General features: G+C 57.6%; 1 protein-coding gene across 5 annotated transcripts in view; it reads right to left on the bottom strand.

The window, feature by feature from the left end:
• The window catches only part of ncoa7b (nuclear receptor coactivator 7b), a 126527-nt gene that overhangs the window by 69234 nt on the left and 37787 nt on the right, over positions 1–19506 (bottom strand). For 4 of the 5 annotated variants that reach the window (XR_015753481.1, XM_043683925.2, XM_043683932.2 and 1 more), the window contains exon 4: positions 5015–5074. The exons of the other annotated variant lie outside the window; for it this stretch is intronic. Coding sequence is in view for 3 of the 4 variants with exons in the window: in XM_043683925.2 (XP_043539860.1) it covers positions 5015–5074 (60 nt within the window). In the remaining variant the exon portion in view is untranslated. The remainder of the gene's footprint in view (positions 1–5014; positions 5075–19506) is intronic. 5 annotated transcript variants of the gene reach the window in all.

A 19506-nucleotide genomic window follows, 5' to 3' on the forward strand; every position in this document is an offset into this window, starting at 1 on the left:
GCAGCCACTTTCCTTCCTGCCAAACAATCTCGTTGTCTGGTGGAAATTGCAATAACTATCAATTTAAGCAATGCAAACTAAATTGGGAACTGAAAAAAAAACAAACTTAATGACTGTGACCTGTGGAGTAGTGGAACCAGGGGAAAAAAAACAATACACTTGTGGTGAACTCATTCCATCTCGGTCATAACAACATATGCTTCCGCAATAGCAGGTTCACAAAGCCAGCCTTGTCCTACATCACTTATTACAGGATTACCTTAGGTTGGTGGCCCTTCTTGAACATTCCTACACTGCAACAGTTTTTCCCCATCTGCTCTGTCCAGGTAACATGGTGGAACACAAAGTCACAGAGATATACAGCACGGAAACAGACCCTTCAGTCCAACTCATCCATGCTGACCAGATAGCTTAAATTAATCTTTTCCCATTCGCTAGCACTCGGCCCATATCCCTTTAAACCCATCCTATTCATATACCAATCCAGATGCCTTTTAAATGATGAAATTGTACCAGCCTCCAATACTTCCTCTGGCAGCTCATTCCATACATGCACCACTCTCTGCGTGAAAAAGTTGTCCCTTAGGTCCCTTCTAAATTTTCTCCTCTTACCTTAAACCTATGCCCTCTAATTCTGGACTCCCCCAACCCAGAGAAAAGATCTTGCCTATTTATTCCATCCCTGCCTTTCATGATTTTATAAACCTCTACAAGGTCATTCCTCAGCCTTCAACACTCCAGAGAAAACAGCCCCACCCTATTCAGCCTCTCCCTACAGTTCAAACCCTCCAACCCTGAAAACGTCCTTGTAAATCTTTTCTAAACCCTTTCAAGTTTCACAACATCCTTCCTATAGGAAGACCAGAATTTCACACAATATTCCAAAAGTGGCCTAACCAATGTCCTGTACAGCCGCAACATGACCTCCCAACTCCTATACTCAAGGTTGTGACCAATAAAGGAAAGCCCACTAAACGCCACCTTCACTACCCTATCTATCTGCAGCTCCATGTTCAAGGAACTATGAACCTGCACTCCAAGGTCTCTTTGTTCAGCAACACTCCCCAGGACCTTACCATTAAGTCCTGCCTGGATATGTCTTTCAACATGCAGCACTTCACACTTATCTAACTTAAACTCCATCTACCACTCCTCGGCCCTTTGGCCCATCTGATTAAGATCCTGTTGTACTTGAATGTACCATACTGAATGTTAGTGAAGTATTCAATAGCAATATCAATGAATCCCATCACTTTCCAGATAGCAGAGAGTGGACTAAAAGGATAGTAGCTGAAAATGTGTTGCTGGAAAAGCGCAGCAGGTCAGGCAGCATCCAGGGAACAGGAGAATCGACGTTTCGGGCATAAGCCCTTCTTCAGGAAGGGCTTATGCCCGAAACGTCGATTCTCCTGTTCCCTGGATGCTGCCTGACCTGCTGCGCTTTTCCAGCAACACATTTTCAGCTCTGATCTCCAGCATCTGCAGACCTCACTTTCTCCTAAAAGGATAGTAACCAGGTTAAATTTATGCTGCTTTGGGTGGGAAAAATAGGGAGCAAATTCTACACAATATAAAGTGGATGCCAAGCTTAAGCTATACTAGAATTGTTCCGCTTGGGAAATGGTTTCTTCTGGAGCTCAGGTCTTCAGAACTATATTGTCATGCTACATAGACTCTGTCAAGACTTGTAGCCGTTGTATCTTGCAGCAACTGTGATAAAAGGACCATTCTGAAGAAGTCATATCAATCTAAAAACATCAACTGTGTTTCATTCTCCATGGGTGCTTCTAGACTTGCTGAGTTTCTTCAGCATTTTATGCTTTTATTTCAGATTTCCAGCATCCACAGTATATTGGTTTTATTATTACAGCATGAAATTCAAATTTTTAGACAAAAAACTAATAGACAACAGCATATACTTAAATGTGGCTTAGTAAGAATTTTGCTGTGTTTAATGCCACTATGCTCGTACAAGACAGTAGCCATTGCACTCATGCTTGAGACAAAGAACCATGTGGCACAACAGTAGTGCTCTGAACTCTGAACCAGAAAATCCAGTTTCAAGGGTTACTTGACCCAGAGGAGTGCCATAACATATCTGAACAGGGTAGTCATTAATTTGCACAAATTAGCAGTTTGATGCATGAAAGACGTGTTCTTACAACCATGGTTACACAAGATAAAGATAGTGACCCTCTTTCTAAATCAGAAGATCCAGGTTAAAGTTCCACCTACTCTACAGGTGTGTAATAACATTTCTGCACAGGTCAATTATTGTTGGTGCTTCAAAAGGCCTAAAACCCACCAAACCTGCAAGACTTCATTATCTATGATTTATCCAATCTATTAGAAAGGAGATTCAATGGAATTTAGAATAGAAACATCTATCATTCTGTAAGCAATTTGTCACTTTTCAAAAGTCTGCAACAAATAAAAGACTATGGCATCCCTTCGAGATATTCCTTCCTGAAGGATGCTTCTCTCAGCTTCACAGCATCAGTGCAAGTTTTCACAAATTCATTTAACTACAGAGTTGGGGAAAAAAGGCTAGTTCAATCTCATATAAAGTTCTTCCTCAACACAAAAAAAGAGAAAAATCACACAAGTACAAAACTGCTCATACACTCTCTTCACACACAGAACTAAGCCAAGGTATAAGAATGACTGAAAGGTCATCAACTTGAAATGTTAACTCTATTTTTTTCCACAGATGCTCTTTGGCCTCTTGAGAATTTCCAGCATTTTCTGATTTTATTTCAGTTTTCCAGCATCAATTAGAAAGCTGACAGCCCAGCAAGAAACTAAAACAACCTGGGATAGTCAAGTCACCCAGAATTTAATTGGTCCTTGAACTAGCTTTTATTCAGGGCTATCTGACTTGCCAGAATTGTTGGAGTTGTGTTACATTTTCAAAATCATTATATCAATATTTTTGAGTTTCAAAGTTTGGCACACAAAATAATCCAATACATGATGCAAATTTGTTACTTGAATAATTCAGTATTCAGTTTTGAATACTGGCGAGAGTGATGGTTTTAGTGAAGAAGTCCACAGTATCACAGCACACCACTTCCATCCCTGACTCGCCTGCTCAATATGGCAGAGAGTCAGGCAGTGGCTGAGAGAAAGAGAGAGAGAGAAAGCCATCAGGAGTCAAGCAGACTGTGTTAACAAATTTAAAAACAATAATATTTTATAATTATTTCAAGCACAAATATAGAAATTTGGTACAAATGAAAGAACATAACCATTTTTGGCTTGATTTTAATGAAAACATTCATTTGATTAAACTTGGTTCATATAAAACTGCACTTTTTGGGAACATAAATAGTGTTAAATTGCTGTATAAACAATGAGGAATATAATGATAAGCTTCAACAGGATAAAGGCTGGACATATGAAATTTAAGGCAGAGAGCAAGTAAGCTTCAAGAGGATATAGGCTTTACACATGAAATTTAAGGCAAAGTTATATATTTTGATAGGAATAATGAAGAGTTCAACATAAAACAAAGGACACAATTCTGAAGTGGGTACTGAAACAGATACACCCGTGCACAAGTAGTTCAAGGTATCAGGAAGATTGAAAATGTATTCAAAAGTAAAATAAGAGTCAAATATATATGAGTGAAGTGAACTACAAAGTCCATCAGTTGACATCTGTGGACAAAGAAGCAGAATTAGCATCTCCGGTCAGTAACCATTCACCTGAACAATGACTTTCAAAAGAGAAGCAGATAAGCAGCTGAAAGGGAAAAATTTCAGAGCTAGGGGGAAAATCTAGCTCCAAGTGGAACTTGCCAGATTGCACTTGCAGGGAAAGCCAACACGGATATGGGAAGCAGGATGATCTCCTTCTAAATTGTAATCATTCGATGATTCTATTACTACCCTGCAATACAACAGGATGCAGGAATAACAGATAATTATAACTAGCTGTCAGAGGACAAGTCTTTCCCCATCCCCAAATACTCCTAGGCTGCTAGTTGACACAAAAACTTGTCTATCACAGTAGAGTCTCACTTGTACCTAGATGCATCCTTTTCTTTTGATCTGTAATCTTCATTATATTTTGTCTGAGTAATATATTTGAAAGTGCTTGCCTGAATCAATGCATGACCCATGCTTTGATTTGGACTATTAAAACCTGAGGCACTCACAGCAGTTAACAAAATGAGAAAATGAAAATGTTGAAATACTGATTTTGTACAACTGAATAGCTACAGTTGAGTTTTCAACTTTTACTTGTAGAAATAGCTAAGTAATGATATTCAGTAAATACTTCATTTCTGAGTTTACAAAGTTGTTACAGCTGAACCAATAGTTAAAATTACATAATTACTGATCAGCACTGGGAATGAAAAGAAATCAACCATCTTACACCAGCAAAGAACGAGGATTACAAAAGTTTGGGTAAGTACTATACTGTAATTTGTGAGTCAGTGCATGCTATTCGATCTCTCAAATGCAAACCTATTCCTTTCAAACTTGTATGTACTGATGATTTCTTCACAGATTTAACACTCTGGTTAACTAATAAAAACATTACAATAATTATGCCATTTACAGTACTGATGTATACCAGACCTATTTTACTAATTTCCTCAATTCAGTTAGAAGCAGCAAGAGGCTAGTTCCATGAAACAGAAACCTTACACTCATGTCTGCCTCAGCCTTCCTTGGCCCTTGTGCCTGCTACTGGATGGATCCAAACTATTTTAGCATAAATTCATGTACAATTCATTCGCTACAACTAAGATTTCATACTAAATCTAGACAACTCACAATTTTGCCAGTATTTCAGCCAATTAATTATTTAAAAATTGAATTGGGTGTGGAACAAATGAAAATAATTAGTTAATAACCACTATCGTTGCACAGCTGGAACCAGCAATGACTGCAGAATAGCCGATAAGATTGTGACAAGTGATTAATCTTGGCTCCCTTTCTAGGTACTTTTCAACATTTCTTTTCCCCAAAGCTTAATTTTTCCACTAATTTCAAGCAAAGCTTACCAGTGTAGTTTTAGTGAGAGGCTGCAGAGTGAGACGTATGGGGACGTCACGTGAAGCAGCCTGAAAAGTCAAAAAAAAAGTTTTTCATCAGCAATTATCATGTGCAATATTGGGAACATGGCTTTCCATTAAAAAAACCACATGACTTTAGAAAATGTTCCAGTGATGGTAGAAAATATCATGCATACATAGTACTGTCCCAGTAAGTTCTGTTCTCTTATATTAAAAGTTCCCCCCACACAGTCCTAAGATAATACCAAATTCCAATAGCAAACAGATTCTAACAATGCTTAAAGCACAGGTTAAATATCATAACACTGCACGGAAAATTTCTTTAACACCCTACCCCAGGCCATGCAAGAAAAAGATTGAATGACCCATAAATCATTCAAGTGGTGTTCTAAAGACATAAATGAAGAATAAGCAGCATTTCCCATTCACTTCTTTACTTCCTTTTATGCTTTCGGGCCACCAGAGAGAGAGCAAGGGAGAGAGCCTGACAGCAGAAACTGTGTTTAAAACTTATAGTCTTCCTTTGACATCATGATCTTCAGCCTTCAGCTCAAGATTGCAAGTAACACAGTCTTCTGATTACGTCACAGGCTAAATGAATAAAAACCAGACAAGTCACCTTAAGAATGTAATCACAAATGTATTAAAATTACAGGCAGAGGTCAGGTCTCAGGAAGACACATTGTCAGAACCATTTACAGCTGAGCCAATGAACTCTCCATAACCTGCTTCCTCCAACCACTTCTTTTTGTAGATTTAACTTCTACTCTCCACAGCCCACAGCTGTAAAACAGAAAGTGGTAACTGCCTTTGCTTGTGGCGAAAAACGCAAAAAGCAAATTTCAAAAATTTAACCTGCATTCTAGAGTGAGCACTATTATTATTTGCATGGACACCTGGCATAACTTATGAATAGGAAGCATCATTACCAAAAGCACTGCTGCATCAAATTAAGATGTACAAAATTACCAACTCAAGACAAAGAATATGGTCTTTCTGAGAAATAGTGACCAAACCAGATGCTTCCAAAACTGTATCATCAGGCTGGATATGCAAAGCATAATGTGAAAAGGCAACAGTACCAGAAAATGATCATTTACCTAGAAGTATTGTCAGTACTGTGCACTGCTGAACAATATTTTGACAGCAAACAGAACTTTAAAAATCCATCAGAACTTGAGCTCAATCTAACAAAATTTTCCAGCAAATAACATTGCTATGAGGAGGAAGTAATAAAATTTCCATTGTGTTTTAGAACGAAAGGTAAGGAACATGATAATCATTGTGACTTCTCACTACTGGCTGCTGTCACTCAAGTGCATATGCAGAGACAGAATCAATATTTCTTCCCCAATTGATTTTTTTTAATAAACTCATTAATTAACCTCACATTAAGAGTGACAAGATACAAAGAGTGGGTGAAAATCTGCTAGCAGCTGACAGGGCAAGGGGAGGTGCAAAATCACAACATTTCCTGATACATCACAGAAGATCTCCAGAATATGTTACTCAACAGTGAGTTGTACTTATAACATGGAATGCTCTGTTAGAATAAGTGAGACCTGAGACAGTGGCAGTTGCAAGGATTTTTTTGGTTGAGTACTTGCTAGCTTCCTGATCTGGGGTAAATCTTTCTTTCCTGGATCAAAACAGCAACAGTTCAGGCAACGGAGTCAAGCTGTGTATTAGTCATCTGTATTATTTTTTCTCCCCCATGTGGAATGAACAGGTGTTTCCATTCTAATTGGATTGTTGATTAAGGGCCTGGGGACTGAACAAACAATTAAAATTTGGCAACTGAATTTCAATTTAGGATTAATACAAAGACAACCAATGAAGGTTGGATAGGCTGAAGAAATTATACATTGATCACAATGGAATTAAGTGTTGGAGGAAGATGTGTTTAAGAGATTGTATGTCTGGAAAAGGGAGATGGGAAAGAGCAGAGAAAGCAGCAAGGTAGATCCATTTTTGTGGGAATATAAAAAAGTGTGTAGAAGGGAAGAAATGTACCAAGAGACTTTAAAGAATTAAGAGGGAGAGGAGGGAGAGGAGGGAGGGAGAGGAGGGAGGGAGAGGAGGGAGGGAGAGGAGGGAGGGAGGGGAGGGAGAGGAGGGAGGGAGGGGAGGGAGAGGAGGGAGGGAGAGGAGGGAGGGAGGGGAGGGAGAGGAGGGAGGGAGGGGAGGGAGAGGAGGGAGGGAGGGGAGGGAGAGGAGGGAGGGAGGGGAGGGAGAGGAGGGAGGGAGGGGAGGGAGAGGAGGGAGGGAGGGGAGGGAGAGGAGGGAGGGAGGGGAGGGAGAGGAGGGAGGGAGGGGAGGGAGGGGAGGGAGAGGAGGGAGGGAGAGGAGGGAGGGAGAGGAGGGAGAGGAGGGAGGGAGAGGAGGGAGGGAGAGGAGGGAGGGAGAGGAGGGAGAGGAGGGAGGGAGAGGAGGGAGAGGAGGGAGGGAGAGAGGGAGGGAGAGGAGGGAGAGGAGGGAGAGGAGGGAGAGGAGGGAGGGAGAGGAGGGAGGGAGAGGAGGGAGAGGAGGGAGGGAGAGGAGGGAGAGGAGGGAGGGAGAGGAGGGAGAGGAGGGAGGGAGAGGAGGGAGGGAGAGGAGGGAGAGGAGGGAGGGAGAGGAGGGAGGGAGGGAGAGGAGGGAGGGAGAGGAGGGAGGGAGAGGAGGGAGGGAGAGGAGGGAGAGGAGGGAGAGGAGGGAGGGAGAGGAGGGAGGGAGAGGAGGGAGAGGAGGGAGGGAGAGGAGGGAGAGGAGGGAGGGAGAGGAGGGAGAGGAGGGAGGGAGAGGAGGGAGAGGAGGGAGGGAGAGGAGGGAGGGAGGGAGAGGAGGGAGGGAGAGGAGGGAGGGAGAGGAGGGAGGGAGAGGAGGGAGAGGAGGGAGAGGAGGGAGGGAGAGGAGGGAGAGGAGGGAGGGAGAGGAGGGAGAGGAGGGAGGGAGAGGAGGGAGAGGAGGGAGGGAGAGGAGGGAGAGGAGGGAGGGAGAGGAGGGAGAGGAGGGAGAGGAGGGAGAGAGAGGAGGGAGAGGAGGGAGGGAGAGGAGGGAGAGGAGGGAGGGAGAGGAGGGAGGGGAGGGAGAGGAGGGAGGGAGAGGAGGGAGAGGAGGGAGGGAGAGGAGGGAGAGGAGGGAGAGGAGGGAGAGGAGGGAGGGAGAGGAGGGAGAGGAGGGAGGGAGAGGAGGGAGGGAGAGGAGGGAGAGGAGGGAGGGAGAGGAGGGAGAGGAGGGAGGGAGAGGAGGGAGGGAGAGGAGGGAGGGAGAGGAGGGAGAGGAGGGAGGGAGAGGAGGGAGGGAGAGGAGGGAGGGAGAGGAGGGAGGGGAGAGGAGGGAGAGGAGGGAGGGAGAGGAGGGAGAGGAGGGAGGGAGAGGAGGGAGAGGAGGGAGAGGAGGGAGGGAGAGGAGGGAGAGGAGGGAGGGAGAGGAGGGAGAGGAGGGAGGGAGAGGAGGGAGAGGAGGGAGGGAGAGGAGGGAGAGGAGGGAGGGAGGGAGAGGAGGGAGAGGAGGGAGAGGAGGGAGAGGAGGGAGGGAGAGGAGGGAGAGGAGGGAGGGAGAGGAGGGAGGGGAGGGAGAGGAGGGAGGGAGAGGAGGGAGAGGAGGGAGGGAGAGGAGGGAGAGGAGGGAGAGGAGGGAGGGAGAGGAGGGAGGGAGGGAGAGGAGGGAGGGAGGGAGAGGAGGGAGGGAGAGGAGGGAGGGAGAGGAGGGAGGGAGAGGAGGGAGAGGAGAGGAGGGAGGGAGAGGAGGGAGGGAGAGGAGGGAGGGAGAGGAGGGAGGGAGAGGAGGGAGAGGAGAGGAGGGAGGGAGAGGAGGGAGGGAGAGGAGGGAGGGAGAGGAGGGAGAGGAGAGGAGGGAGAGGAGGGAGGGAGAGGAGGGAGGGAGAGGAGGGAGGGAGAGGAGGGAGAGGAGGGAGAGGAGGGAGGGAGAGGAGGGAGAGGAGGGAGAGGAGAGAGGAGGGAGGGAGAGGAGGGAGAGGAGGGAGGGAGAGGAGGGAGGGAGAGGAGGGAGAGGAGGGAGGGAGAGGAGGGAGAGGAGGGAGAGGAGGGAGAGGAGGGAGAGGAGGGAGGGAGAGGAGGGAGAGGAGGGAGGGAGAGGAGGGAGGGGAGGGAGAGGAGGGAGGGAGAGGAGGGAGAGGAGGGAGGGAGAGGAGGGAGAGGAGGGAGAGGAGGGAGAGGAGGGAGAGGAGGGAGGGAGAGGAGGGAGGGAGAGGAGGGAGGAGAGGAGGGAGGGAGAGGAGGGAGGGAGAGGAGGGAGAGGAGGGAGAGGAGGGAGGGAGAGGAGGGAGAGGAGGGAGGGAGAGGAGGGAGGGAGAGGAGGGAGAGGAGGGAGAGGAGGGAGGGAGAGGAGGGAGAGGAGGGAGAGGAGGGAGGGAGAGGAGGGAGGGAGAGGAGGGAGGGGAGGGAGAGGAGGGAGGGAGAGGAGGGAGAGGAGGGAGGGAGAGGAGGGAGAGGAGGGAGAGGAGGGAGAGGAGGGAGGGAGAGGAGGGAGGGAGGGAGAGGAGGGAGGGAGGGAGAGGAGGGAGGGAGAGGAGGGAGGGAGAGGAGGGAGGGAGAGGAGGGAGGGAGAGGAGGGAGGGAGAGGAGGGAGGGAGAGGAGGGAGAGGAGGGAGGGAGAGGAGGGAGGGAGAGGAGGGAGGGAGAGGAGGGAGGGAGAGGAGGGAGGGAGGGAGAGGAGGGAGGGAGAGGAGGGAGGGAGAGGAGAGGAGAGGAGGGAGAGGAGGAGGGAGGAGGGAGAGGAGGAGAGGAGGGAGAGGAGGGAGGGAGAGGAGGGAGAGGAGGGAGAGAGAGGAGGGAGAGAGAGGAGGGAGAGGAGGGAGGGAGAGGAGGGACGGGAGAGGAGGGAGAGGAGGGAGGGAGAGGAGGGAGAGGAGGGAGGGAGAGGAGGGAGAGGAGGGAGGGAGAGGAGGGAGAGGAGGGAGGGAGAGGAGGGAGGGGAGAGGAGGGAGAGGAGGGAGGGAGAGGAGGGAGAGGAGAGGAGGGAGGGAGGGAGAGGAGGGAGGGAGAGGAGGGAGAGGAGGGAGGGAGGGGAGGGAGAGGAGGGAGAGGAGGGAGAGGAGGGAGGGAGAGGAGGGAGGGAGAGGAGGGAGAGGAGGGAGAGGAGGGAGGGAGAGGAGGGAGGGAGAGGAGGGAGAGGAGGGAGAGGAGGGAGAGGAGGGAGAGGAGGGAGAGGAGGGAGGGAGAGGAGGGAGAGGAGGGAGGGAGAGGAGGGAGAGGAGGGAGGGAGAGGAGGGAGAGGAGGGAGGGAGAGGAGGGAGGGGAGAGGAGGGAGAGGAGGGAGGGAGAGGAGGGAGAGGAGGGAGGGAGAGGAGAGGAGGGAGGGAGAGGAGAGGAGGGAGGGAGGGAGAGGAGGGAGGGAGAGGAGGGAGGGAGAGGAGGGAGGGAGAGGAGGGAGGGAGAGGAGGGAGGGAGAGGAGGGAGAGGAGGGAGAGGAGGGAGGGAGAGAGGAGGGAGGGAGAGGAGGGAGAGGAGGGAGAGGAGGGAGGGAGAGGAGGGAGGGAGAGGAGGGAGAGGAGGGAGAGGAGGGAGGGAGAGGAGGGAGAGGAGGGAGGGAGAGGAGGGAGGGAGAGGAGGGAGAGGAGGGAGGGAGAGGAGGGAGGGAGGGGAGGGAGAGGAGGGAGGGAGAGGAGGGAGAGGAGAGGAGGGAGGGAGAGGAGGGACGAGGAGGGAGGGAGAGGAGGGAGGGAGAGGAGGGAGGGAGAGGAGGGAGGGAGAGGAGGGAGGGAGAGGAGGGAGAGGAGGGAGAGGAGGGAGGGAGAGGAGGGAGGGAGAGAGGAGGGAGGGAGAGGAGGGAGGGAGAGGAGGGAGAGGAGGGAGGGAGAGGAGGGAGGGAGAGGAGGGAGGGAGAGGAGGGAGGGAGAGGAGGGAGAGGAGGGAGAGGAGGGAGGGAGAGGAGGGAGGGAGAGGAGGGAGAGGAGGGAGAGGAGGGAGGGAGAGGAGGGAGGGAGAGGAGGGAGGGAGAGGAGGGGAGGGAGGGAGAGGAGGGAGGGAGAGGAGGGAGAGGAGGGAGAGGAGGGAGGGAGAGGAGGGAGAGGAGGGAGGGAGAGGAGGGAGAGGAGGGAGGGAGAGGAGGGAGGGAGAGGAGGGAGAGGAGGGAGGGAGAGGAGGGAGGGAGAGGAGGGAGGGAGAGGAGGGAGAGGAGGGAGGGAGAGGAGGGAGGGGAGAGGAGGGAGAGGAGGGAGGGAGAGGAGGGAGAGGAGGGAGGGAGAGGAGAGGAGGGAGGGAGAGGAGGGAGAGGAGGGAGAGGAGGGAGGGAGAGGAGGGAGGGAGAGGAGGGAGGGAGAGGAGGGAGGGAGAGGAGGGAGGGAGAGGAGGGAGGGAGGGAGAGGAGGGAGGGAGAGGAGGGAGGGAGGGAGGGAGAGGAGGGAGGGAGAGGAGGGAGGGAGGGAGAGGAGGGAGGGAGAGGAGGGAGAGGAGGGAGAGGAGAGAGGAGGAGGAGAGGAGGGAGGGAGAGGAGGGAGGGAGAGGAGGGAGGGAGAGAGGGAGGGAGAGGAGGGAGGGAGGGAGAGGAGGAGGGAGGGAGGGAGGGAGAGGAGGGAGGGAGAGGAGGGAGGAGGGAGGGAGGGAGAAGAGGGAGGGGAGGAGGGGGAGGGAGAGGAGGGAGGGAGGGAGAAGAGGGAGGGGAGGGGGCGAGAGGGGGGAGGGGCGAGAGGGGGAGGGGCGAGAGAGGGGAGGGGCGAGAGGGGGAGGGGAGGGGGGGAGGGGAGGGGGGGAGGGGAGGGGGGAGGGGGGGAGGGGGGGTGGGGGAGGGGAGGGGATGGAGAGGGTGGGGAGGGGGGGAGGGGGGGGAGGGGGGGGAGGGGGGGGAGGGGGGGGAGGGGGGGGTGGGGGGGGAGGGGGGGTGGGGAGGGGGGAGGGGAGGGGATGGAGAGGGTGGGGAGGGGGGGAGGGGGGAGGTGGGGGGGGAGGGGGGGGTGGGGAGGGGGGGGGGAGGGGGGAGGGGGGTGGGGGGGGAGGGGGGGTGGGGAGGGGGGGGGGAGGGGGGGTGGTGGGGGGGTGGGGGGGGGGAGGGGGGGTGGGGAGGGGGGGGGGGGAGGGGGGTGGGGGGGGAGGGGGGGGTGGGGAGGGGGGGGGGAGGGGGGGTGGGGGGGTGGGGGGGGGAGGGGGGTGGTGGGGGGGGGGGGGGAGGGGGGGGGGGGGGGAGGGGGGGTGGGGAGGGGGGGGGGGAGGGGGGGTGGGGGGGTGGGGGGGGGGAGGGGGGGTGGGGGGGGGGGGGGGAGGGGGGGGGGGGGAGGGGGGGTGGGTGAGGGGGGGGGAGGGGGGGTGGGGGGGTGGGGGGGGGGAGGGGGGGTGGGGAGGGGGGGGGGAGGGGGGTGGGGGGGGAGGGGGGTGGGGGGGGGAGGGGGGGTGGGGAGGGGGGGGGGAGGGGGGGTGGGGGGTGGGTGGGGGGGGGGAGGGGGGGTGGGGGGGGGGGGGGGGAGGGGGGGGGGGGGGGAGGGGGGGTGGGGGAGGGGGGGGGGAGGGGGGGGTGGGGAGGGGGGGGGGGGAGGGGGGGGTGGGGAGGGGGGGGGGAGGGGGGGTGGGGAGGGGGGGGGGAGGGGGGGTGGGGAGGGGGGGGGGGGAGGGGGGGTGGGGAGGGGGGGGGGCGGAGGGGGGGTGGGGAGGCGGGGGGGAGGGGGGGTGGGGAGGGGGGGGGGGAGGGGGGGGTGGGGGAGGGGGGGGGGGGAGGGGGGGGTGGGGGGGGTGGGGGAGGGGGGGTGGGGAGGGGGGGTGGGGAGGGGGGGGAGGGGGGGGTAGGGGGGTGGGGGGGAGGGGGGGGGGAGGGGGGGTGGGGAGGGGGGGGAGGGGGGGTGGGGGAGGGGGGGGGAGGGGGGGTGGGGAGGGGGGGTGGGGAGGGGGGGGGAGGGGGGGAGGGGGGGGTGGGGAGGGGGGGGAGGGGGGGAGGGGGGGTGGGGAGGGGGGGGAGGGGGGGGAGGGGGGGTGGGGAGGGGGGGGAGGGGGGGAGGGGGGGTGGGGGAGGGGGGGGAGGGGGGGTGGGGAGGGGGGGGAGGGGGGGTGGGGAGGGGGGGGAGGGGGGGTGGGGAGGGGGGGTGGGGAGGGGGGGGAGGGGAGGGGGAGGGGGGGGAGGGGGAGGGGGGGAGGGGGGGGAGGGGGAGGGGGGGTGGGGAGGGGGGGGAGGGGGGGTGGGGAGGGGGGGGGAGGGGGGGTGGGGAGGGGGGGGAGGGGAGGGGGAGGGGGGGGAGGGGGGGTGGGGAGGGGGGGGAGGGGAGGGGGAGGGGGGGAGGGGGGGTGGGGAGGGGGGGGGAGGGGTGGGGAGGGAGGGGAGGGGGAGGGGGGGAGGGAGGAGGGGAGGAGGGAGGGAGGGGAGAGGAGAGGGAGGGGGAGGAGGGGAGGGGGAGGAGGGAGGGGGAGGGGGGGAGGGAGGGGGAGAGGAGGGGAGGGGGGGAGGGAGGGGGAGGGGGAGGGGAGGGGGGAGGGGGAGAGGGAGGGAGAGGGGAGAGGGAGGGAGGGGGAGGGGAGAGGGGAGGGGGGAGGGAGGGGGAGGGGGAGGGGGAGGGGGAGGGGGGAGGGGAGGGTGAGGGGGAGAGGGAGGGGAGGGGGAGGGGAGAGGGAGGGAGGGGAGAGGGAGGGGGAGGGGAGAGGGAGGGGAGAGGGAGGGGAGAGGGAGGAGGGGGAGGGGAGAGGGAGGGAGGGGGAGGGGAGGGGAGGGAGGGGGGAGGGGAGGGGGAGGGGAGAGGGAGGGGGAGAGGAGAGAGGGAGGGGAGAGGGAGGGGGGAGGGGGAGGAGGGAGGGGGAGGGGAGGGGGAGGGGGAGAGGGGGGGAGAGGTGAGAGGGAGGGGGAGAGGGAGGGGGAGGGGAGAGGGAGGGGGAGGGGAGAGGGGAGGGGGAGGGGGAGGGGAGAGGGGGGGGAGAGGGGGGGGGGGAGGAGGGGAGGGGGAGGGGAGTGGGAGGGAGGGTGGGGAGGGGGGGGAGATGGGTGGGAGATGGGAGGGAGATGGAGGAGTGGGAAAAGCAGGAAGGAATTGAGGGGATGGGTAGGGGGGAAGGAGGGGAAGGGGGAAGGAGGGAAGGGGGGTAGGGGGAAGGAGGGAAAGGGGGAAGGAGGGGAAGGGGGGGTAGGGGGAAGGAGGGGAAGGGGGGTAGGGGGAAGGAGGGAAAGGGGGAGGGGGGAAGGAGGAAAGGGGGGGGGGGGGAAGGAGGGAAGGGGGGGGGGGAAGGAGGGAAAGGGGGGGGGGGGAAGGAGGGAAAGGGGGGAAGGAAAGGAGGGAGGGAGATGGGAGGGAGATGGAGGAGTGGAAAAAGCAGGAAAGGAAATTGAGGGGAATGGGTAGGGGGGAGGAGGGAAAGGGGGGGGAAGGAGGGAACGGGGGGGGGGAAGGAGGGAACGGGGGGGGCGAAGGAGGGAACGGGGGGGGGGGGAAGGAGGGAACGGGGGGGGGGGGAAGGAGGGAACGGGGGGGGGGGGAAGGAGGGAAAGGGGGGGGGGGGGAGGAGGGGAAAGGGCGGAAGGGAAGGAGGGAAAGGGGGGAGGGGAAGGGAAGGAGGGGAAGGAGGGAAGGGGGGGGAAAGGGAAGGAGGGAAAGGGGGGAAAGGGGGGAGGGAAAGCAGGCAAAGGGGGGAAGGGAAGGAGGCAAAGGGGGGAAGGGGGAAAGGGGAAAGGGGGAAAGGGGGAAAGGGGAAGGAGGGAAAGGGGGGGAAGGGAAGGAGGGAAAGGGGGGGAAGGGAAGGAGGGAAAGGGGGGGGAAGGGAAGGAGGGAAAGGGGGGGGAAGGGAAGGAGGGAAAAGGGGGGGGAAGGGAAGGAGGGAAAGGGGGGGGAAGGGAAGGAGGGAAAGGGGGGGGAAGGGAAGGAGGGAAAGGGGGGGGAAGGGAAGGAGGGAAAGGGGGGGGAAGGGAAGGAGGGAAAGGGGGGGAAGGAGGGAAAGGGGGGAAGGAGGGAAAGGGGGGGAAGGAGGGAAAGGGGGGGGAAGGGAAGGAGGGAAAGGGGGGGAAGGAGGGAAAGGGGGGGGAAGGGAAGGAGGGAAAGGGGGGGAAGGAGGGAAAGGGGGGGAAGGGGGGGGGGGGAAGGGAAGGAGGGAAAGGGGGGGAAGGGGGGGGGGGGGAAGGGAAGGAGGGAAAGGGGGGGAAGGGGGGGGAAGGGAAGGAGGGAAAGGGGGGGAAGGGAAGGAGGGAAAGGGGGGGAAGGGGGGGGAAGGGAAGGAGGGAAAGGGGGGGAAGGGAAGGAGGGAAAGGGGGGGAAGGGAAGGAGGGAAAGGGGGGGAAGGGAAGGAGGGAAAGGGGGGGAAGGGAAGGAGGGAAAGGGGGGGAAGGAGGGAAAGGGGGGGGAAGGAGGGAAAGGGGGGAAGGAGGGAAGGAGGGAAAGGGGGGGAAGGAGGGAAAGGGGGGGAAGGAGGGAAGGAGGGAAAGGGGGGGAAGGAGGGAAGGAGGGAAAGGGGGGGAAGGGAAGGAGGGAAAGGGGGGGAAGGAGGGAAAGGGGGGGAAGGAGGGAAAGGGGGGGGGAAGGAGGGAAAGGGGGGGGGAAGGAGGGAAAGGGGGGGGAAGGAGGGAAAGGGGGGGAAGGAGGGAAAGGGGGGAAGGAAAGGAGGGAGGGAGATGGGAGGGAGATGGAGGAGTGGAAAAAGCAGGAAAGGAAATTGAGGGAATGGGTAGGGGGGAGGAGGGAAAGGGAGGGGGAGGAGGGAAAGGGGGGGGGGAAGGAGGGAAAGGGGGGGGGGAAGGAGGGAACGGGGGGGGGAAGGAGGGAACGGGGGGGGGGGGAAGGAGGGAACGGGGGGGGGAAGGAGGGAACGGGGGGGGGGGGGAAGGAGGGAACGGGGGGGGGGGAAGGAGGGAAAGGGGGGGGGGGAGGAGGGAAAGGGCGGAAGGGAAGGAGGGAAAGGGGGGAGGGGAAGGGAAGGAGGGAAAGGAGGGAAAGGGGGGGAAAGGGAAGGAGGGAAAGGGGGAAAGGGGGGAAGGAGGCGAAGGAGGCAAAGGAGGGAAAGGGGGGAGGGAAAGCAGGCAAAGGGGGGAAGGGAAGGAGGGAAAGGGGGGGAAGGGAAGGAGGGAAAGGGGTGGGAAGGGAAGGAGGGAAAGGGGGGGGGAAGGGAAGGAGGGAAAGGGGGGGGGAAGGGAAGGAGGGAAAGGGGGGGGAAGGGAAGGAGGGAAAGGGGGGGAAGGGAAGGAGGGAAAGGGGGGGAAGGAGGGAAAGGGGGGGAAGGAGGGAAAGGGGGGGAAGGAGGGAAAGGGGGGGAAGGAGGGAAAGGGGGGGAAGGAGGGAAAGGGGGGGAAGGAGGGGAAGGAGGGAAAGGGGGGGAAGGAGGGAAAGGGGGGGAAGGGGGGGGGAAGGGAAGGAGGGAAAGGGGGGGAAGGGGGGGGGGAAGGGAAGGAGGGGAAAGGGGGGGAAGGGGGGGGGGAAGGGAAGGAGGGAAAGGGGGGGAAGGGGGGGGGGGAAGGGAAGGAGGGAAAGGGGGGGAAGGGGGGGGGAAGGGAAGGAGGGAAAGGGGGGGAAGGGGGGGGGAAGGGAAGGAGGGAAAGGGGGGGAAGGGGGGGGGGGAAGGGAAGGAGGGAAAGGGGGGGAAGGGGGGGGGAAGGGAAGGAGGGAAAGGGGGGGAAGGGGGGGGGAAGGGAAGGAGGGAAAGGGGGGGAAGGGGGGGGGGGAAGGGAAGGAGGGAAAGGGGGGGGAAGGGGGGGGAAGGGAAGGAGGGAAAGGGGGGGAAGGGAAGGAGGGAAAGGGGGGGAAGGGAAGGAGGGAAAGGGGGGGAAGGAGGGAAAGGGGGGGGAAGGAGGGAAGGAGGGAAAGGGGGGGAAGGGAAGGAGGGAAAGGGGGGGAAGGGAAGGAGGGAAAGGGGGGGAAGGAGGGAAAGGGGGGGAAGGAGGGAAAGGGGGGGAAGGAGGGAAAGGGGGGGAAAGGAGGGAAAGGGGGGGAAGGAGGGAAAGGGGGGGAAGGAGGGAAAGGGGGGGAAGGGAAGGAGGGAAAGGGGGGGGAAGGGAAGGAGGGAAAGGGGGGGGAAGGGAAGGAGGGAAAGGGGGGGAAGGAGGGAAAGGGGTGGAAGGGAAGGAGGGAAAGGGGGGGAAGGGGGGGAAGGAGGGAAAGGGGGGGAAGGAGGGAAAGGGGGGAAGGAGGGAAAGGGGGGAAGGAGGGAAAGGGGGGAAGGGGGGAAAGGGGGGGAAGGAGGGAAAGGGGGGGAAGGAGGGAAAGGGGGGGAAGGGGGGAAAGGGGGGGAAGGAGGGAAAGGGGGGAAGGGGGGAAAGGGGGGGAAGGAGGGAAAGGGGGGGAAGGAGGGAAAGGGGGGGAAGGAGGGAAAGGGGGGGAAGGAGGGAAAGGGGGGGAAGGAGGGAAAGGGGGGGAAGGGGGGAAAGGGGGGGGAAGGTGGGAAAGGGGGGGAAGGGGGGGAAGGAGGGGAAGGAGGGAAAGGGGGGGGAAGGGAAGGAGGGAAAGGGGGGGGAAGGGAAGGAGGGAAGGGGGGGGGGAAGGGAAGGAGGGAAGGGGGGGGGGGAGGGAAGGAGGGAAGGGGGGGGGGAGGGAAGGAGGGAAGGGGGGGGGGAAGGGAAGGAGGGAAGGGGGGGGGGGAAGGGAAGGAGGGAAAGGGGGGGGAAGGGAAGGAGGGAAGGGGGGGAAGGGAAGGAGGGAAAGGGGGGGAAGGGGGGAGGGAAAGCAGGCAAAGGGGGGAAGGGAAAGGGGGGGGGGAAAGCAGGCAAAGGGGGGAAGGGAAAGGGGGGGAAGGGGGGAGGGAAAGCAGGCAAAGGGGGGAGGGAAAGCAGGCAAAGGGGGGAAGGGAAAGGGGGAAAGGGGGAAAAGGGGAAAGGGGGGAAGGGAAAGGGGGGGGGAAAGGAAGGGGGGGGAAAGGAAAGGGGGGGAGGGGAAAGGGGGGAAGGGAAAGGGGGGGAAGCGAAAGGGGGGGAGGGGAAAGGGGGGGAGGGGAAAGGGGGGGGAGGGGAAAGGGGGGGAAGGGAAAGGGGGGGAAGGGAAAGGGGGGGAAGGGAAAGGGGGGGAAGGGAAAGGGGGGGAAGGGAAAGGGGGGGGGGAAGGGAAAGGGGGGGGGGAAGGGAAAGGGGGGGGGGGGAAGGGAAAGGGGGGGGGGGGGGAAGGGAAAGGGGGGGGGGAAGGGAAAGGGGGGGGGAGGGAAAGGGGGGGGAAGGGAAAGGGGGGGGAAGGGAAAGGGGGGGGGGGAGGGAAAGGGGGGGGGGGGAAGGGAAAGGGGGGGAAGGGAAAGGGGGGGAAGGGAAAGGGGGGGAAGGGAAAGAGGGAAAGGGGGGGGGAAGGGAAGGAGGGAAAGGGGGGGGAAGGGAAGGAGGGAAAGGGGGGGGAAGGGAAGGAGGGAAAGGGGGGGGAAGGGAAGGAGGGAAAGGGGGGGAAGGGAAGGAGGGAAAGGGGGGGAAGGGAAGGAGGGAAAGGGGGGGGGAGAAGGGGAAAGGGGGGGGGGGAAAGGAAGGAGGGAAAGGGGGGGGGAAGGGAGGGGGGGAAGGGAAGGAGGGAAAGGGGGGGGGAAGGGAAGGGGAAGGGGGGAAGTAGAAGAGTGGGGAGAGGGCGGGACAGTGGTAGCTTTGGTTTTAAGATTTATCACTTTGTTTGATCTGCAAGTGAATACTTGCTCACCCTTACAGTGCGCTGTTCTTTTTAGCTGATCTTAATTATTTTTTGTCTTAAATGCTTACACAAGTGAAAATTTACTTCTCTTTCAAATCTTAACTTTGTTGTTTGTAAAGGTAACCTCAAAGAAAGAAGACCTGAGACCAATGATTTATTTCTGGTCTGCATTCCTTAAAATCATGGCTGATCGGATTTTGACCTTATCTCTGCATTCCTGCATTCCCCAATAAACTTTCATTCCCCTGGAATCAAGAATACATTTTAAGCTTTTGTTGTCTGGGAGGCTTTATAACTTTGAGAGTAAAGGGAACTTCCTGATAAGGGATACAAATGTTAGGATTAACATGAAAAGGGAGAAGCTTATGGTAGAAGCGAAGTTGCAATATGATAAAGTTCCTGGAGGAGTATAAAAATGCAGAAGGATCTTAGGAGAGCAAAGATGGTGCATAAAAAAGCACTGGAGCATAGAATAAAGGAAAACAAAGTTTTTTTTTTAGAAAACTAAAGAAGAGCAAAAAATAACCAGGGAAAGAGTAGGGCTGATTAGGGGTCACAGAGGTAAATCCATTTATGGACCTAGAAGACTTGGACAGAATTCTCAATGAATACTTCAATGGAAAAGAATGATGCAGTTACAAACATCAGGGTGGAGGACTGTGAAACATCAGAAGAAAAAGGAGAGACAGAGAGAGAGAGAGAGAGAGAGACAGACAGACAGAAGAGATATACTAGCTGGTTATTAGCCTTTAAAGTAGGTAAAATCTGCAGGCCTGGATGAAACAGAGCCCAGGCTGTTGAGGAAGGCAATGGATAAGATGTCATGGAGGTTGGCAATAATTTTCAAATTCACTCTGGCCGCAAGTGATTTGCGAAAGGAATGGAAGATTGCAAACACTGTCTAATCATTAAAAAAAAGGGAGGGAGGGATAGGCCAGGAAATTTCAAGTCAGTCAGAGATAGAATCTATCTGTACTTGGAGAGGCTCAGAATA

The sequence above is a fragment of the Chiloscyllium plagiosum genome, unplaced genomic scaffold (assembly GCF_037043375.1).
Source record: "Chiloscyllium plagiosum isolate Xiang-an unplaced genomic scaffold, Cpla_swu_hap1 HiC_scaffold_3, whole genome shotgun sequence".
In the NCBI taxonomy this organism is placed as follows: Eukaryota; Metazoa; Chordata; class Chondrichthyes; order Orectolobiformes; family Hemiscylliidae; genus Chiloscyllium; species Chiloscyllium plagiosum.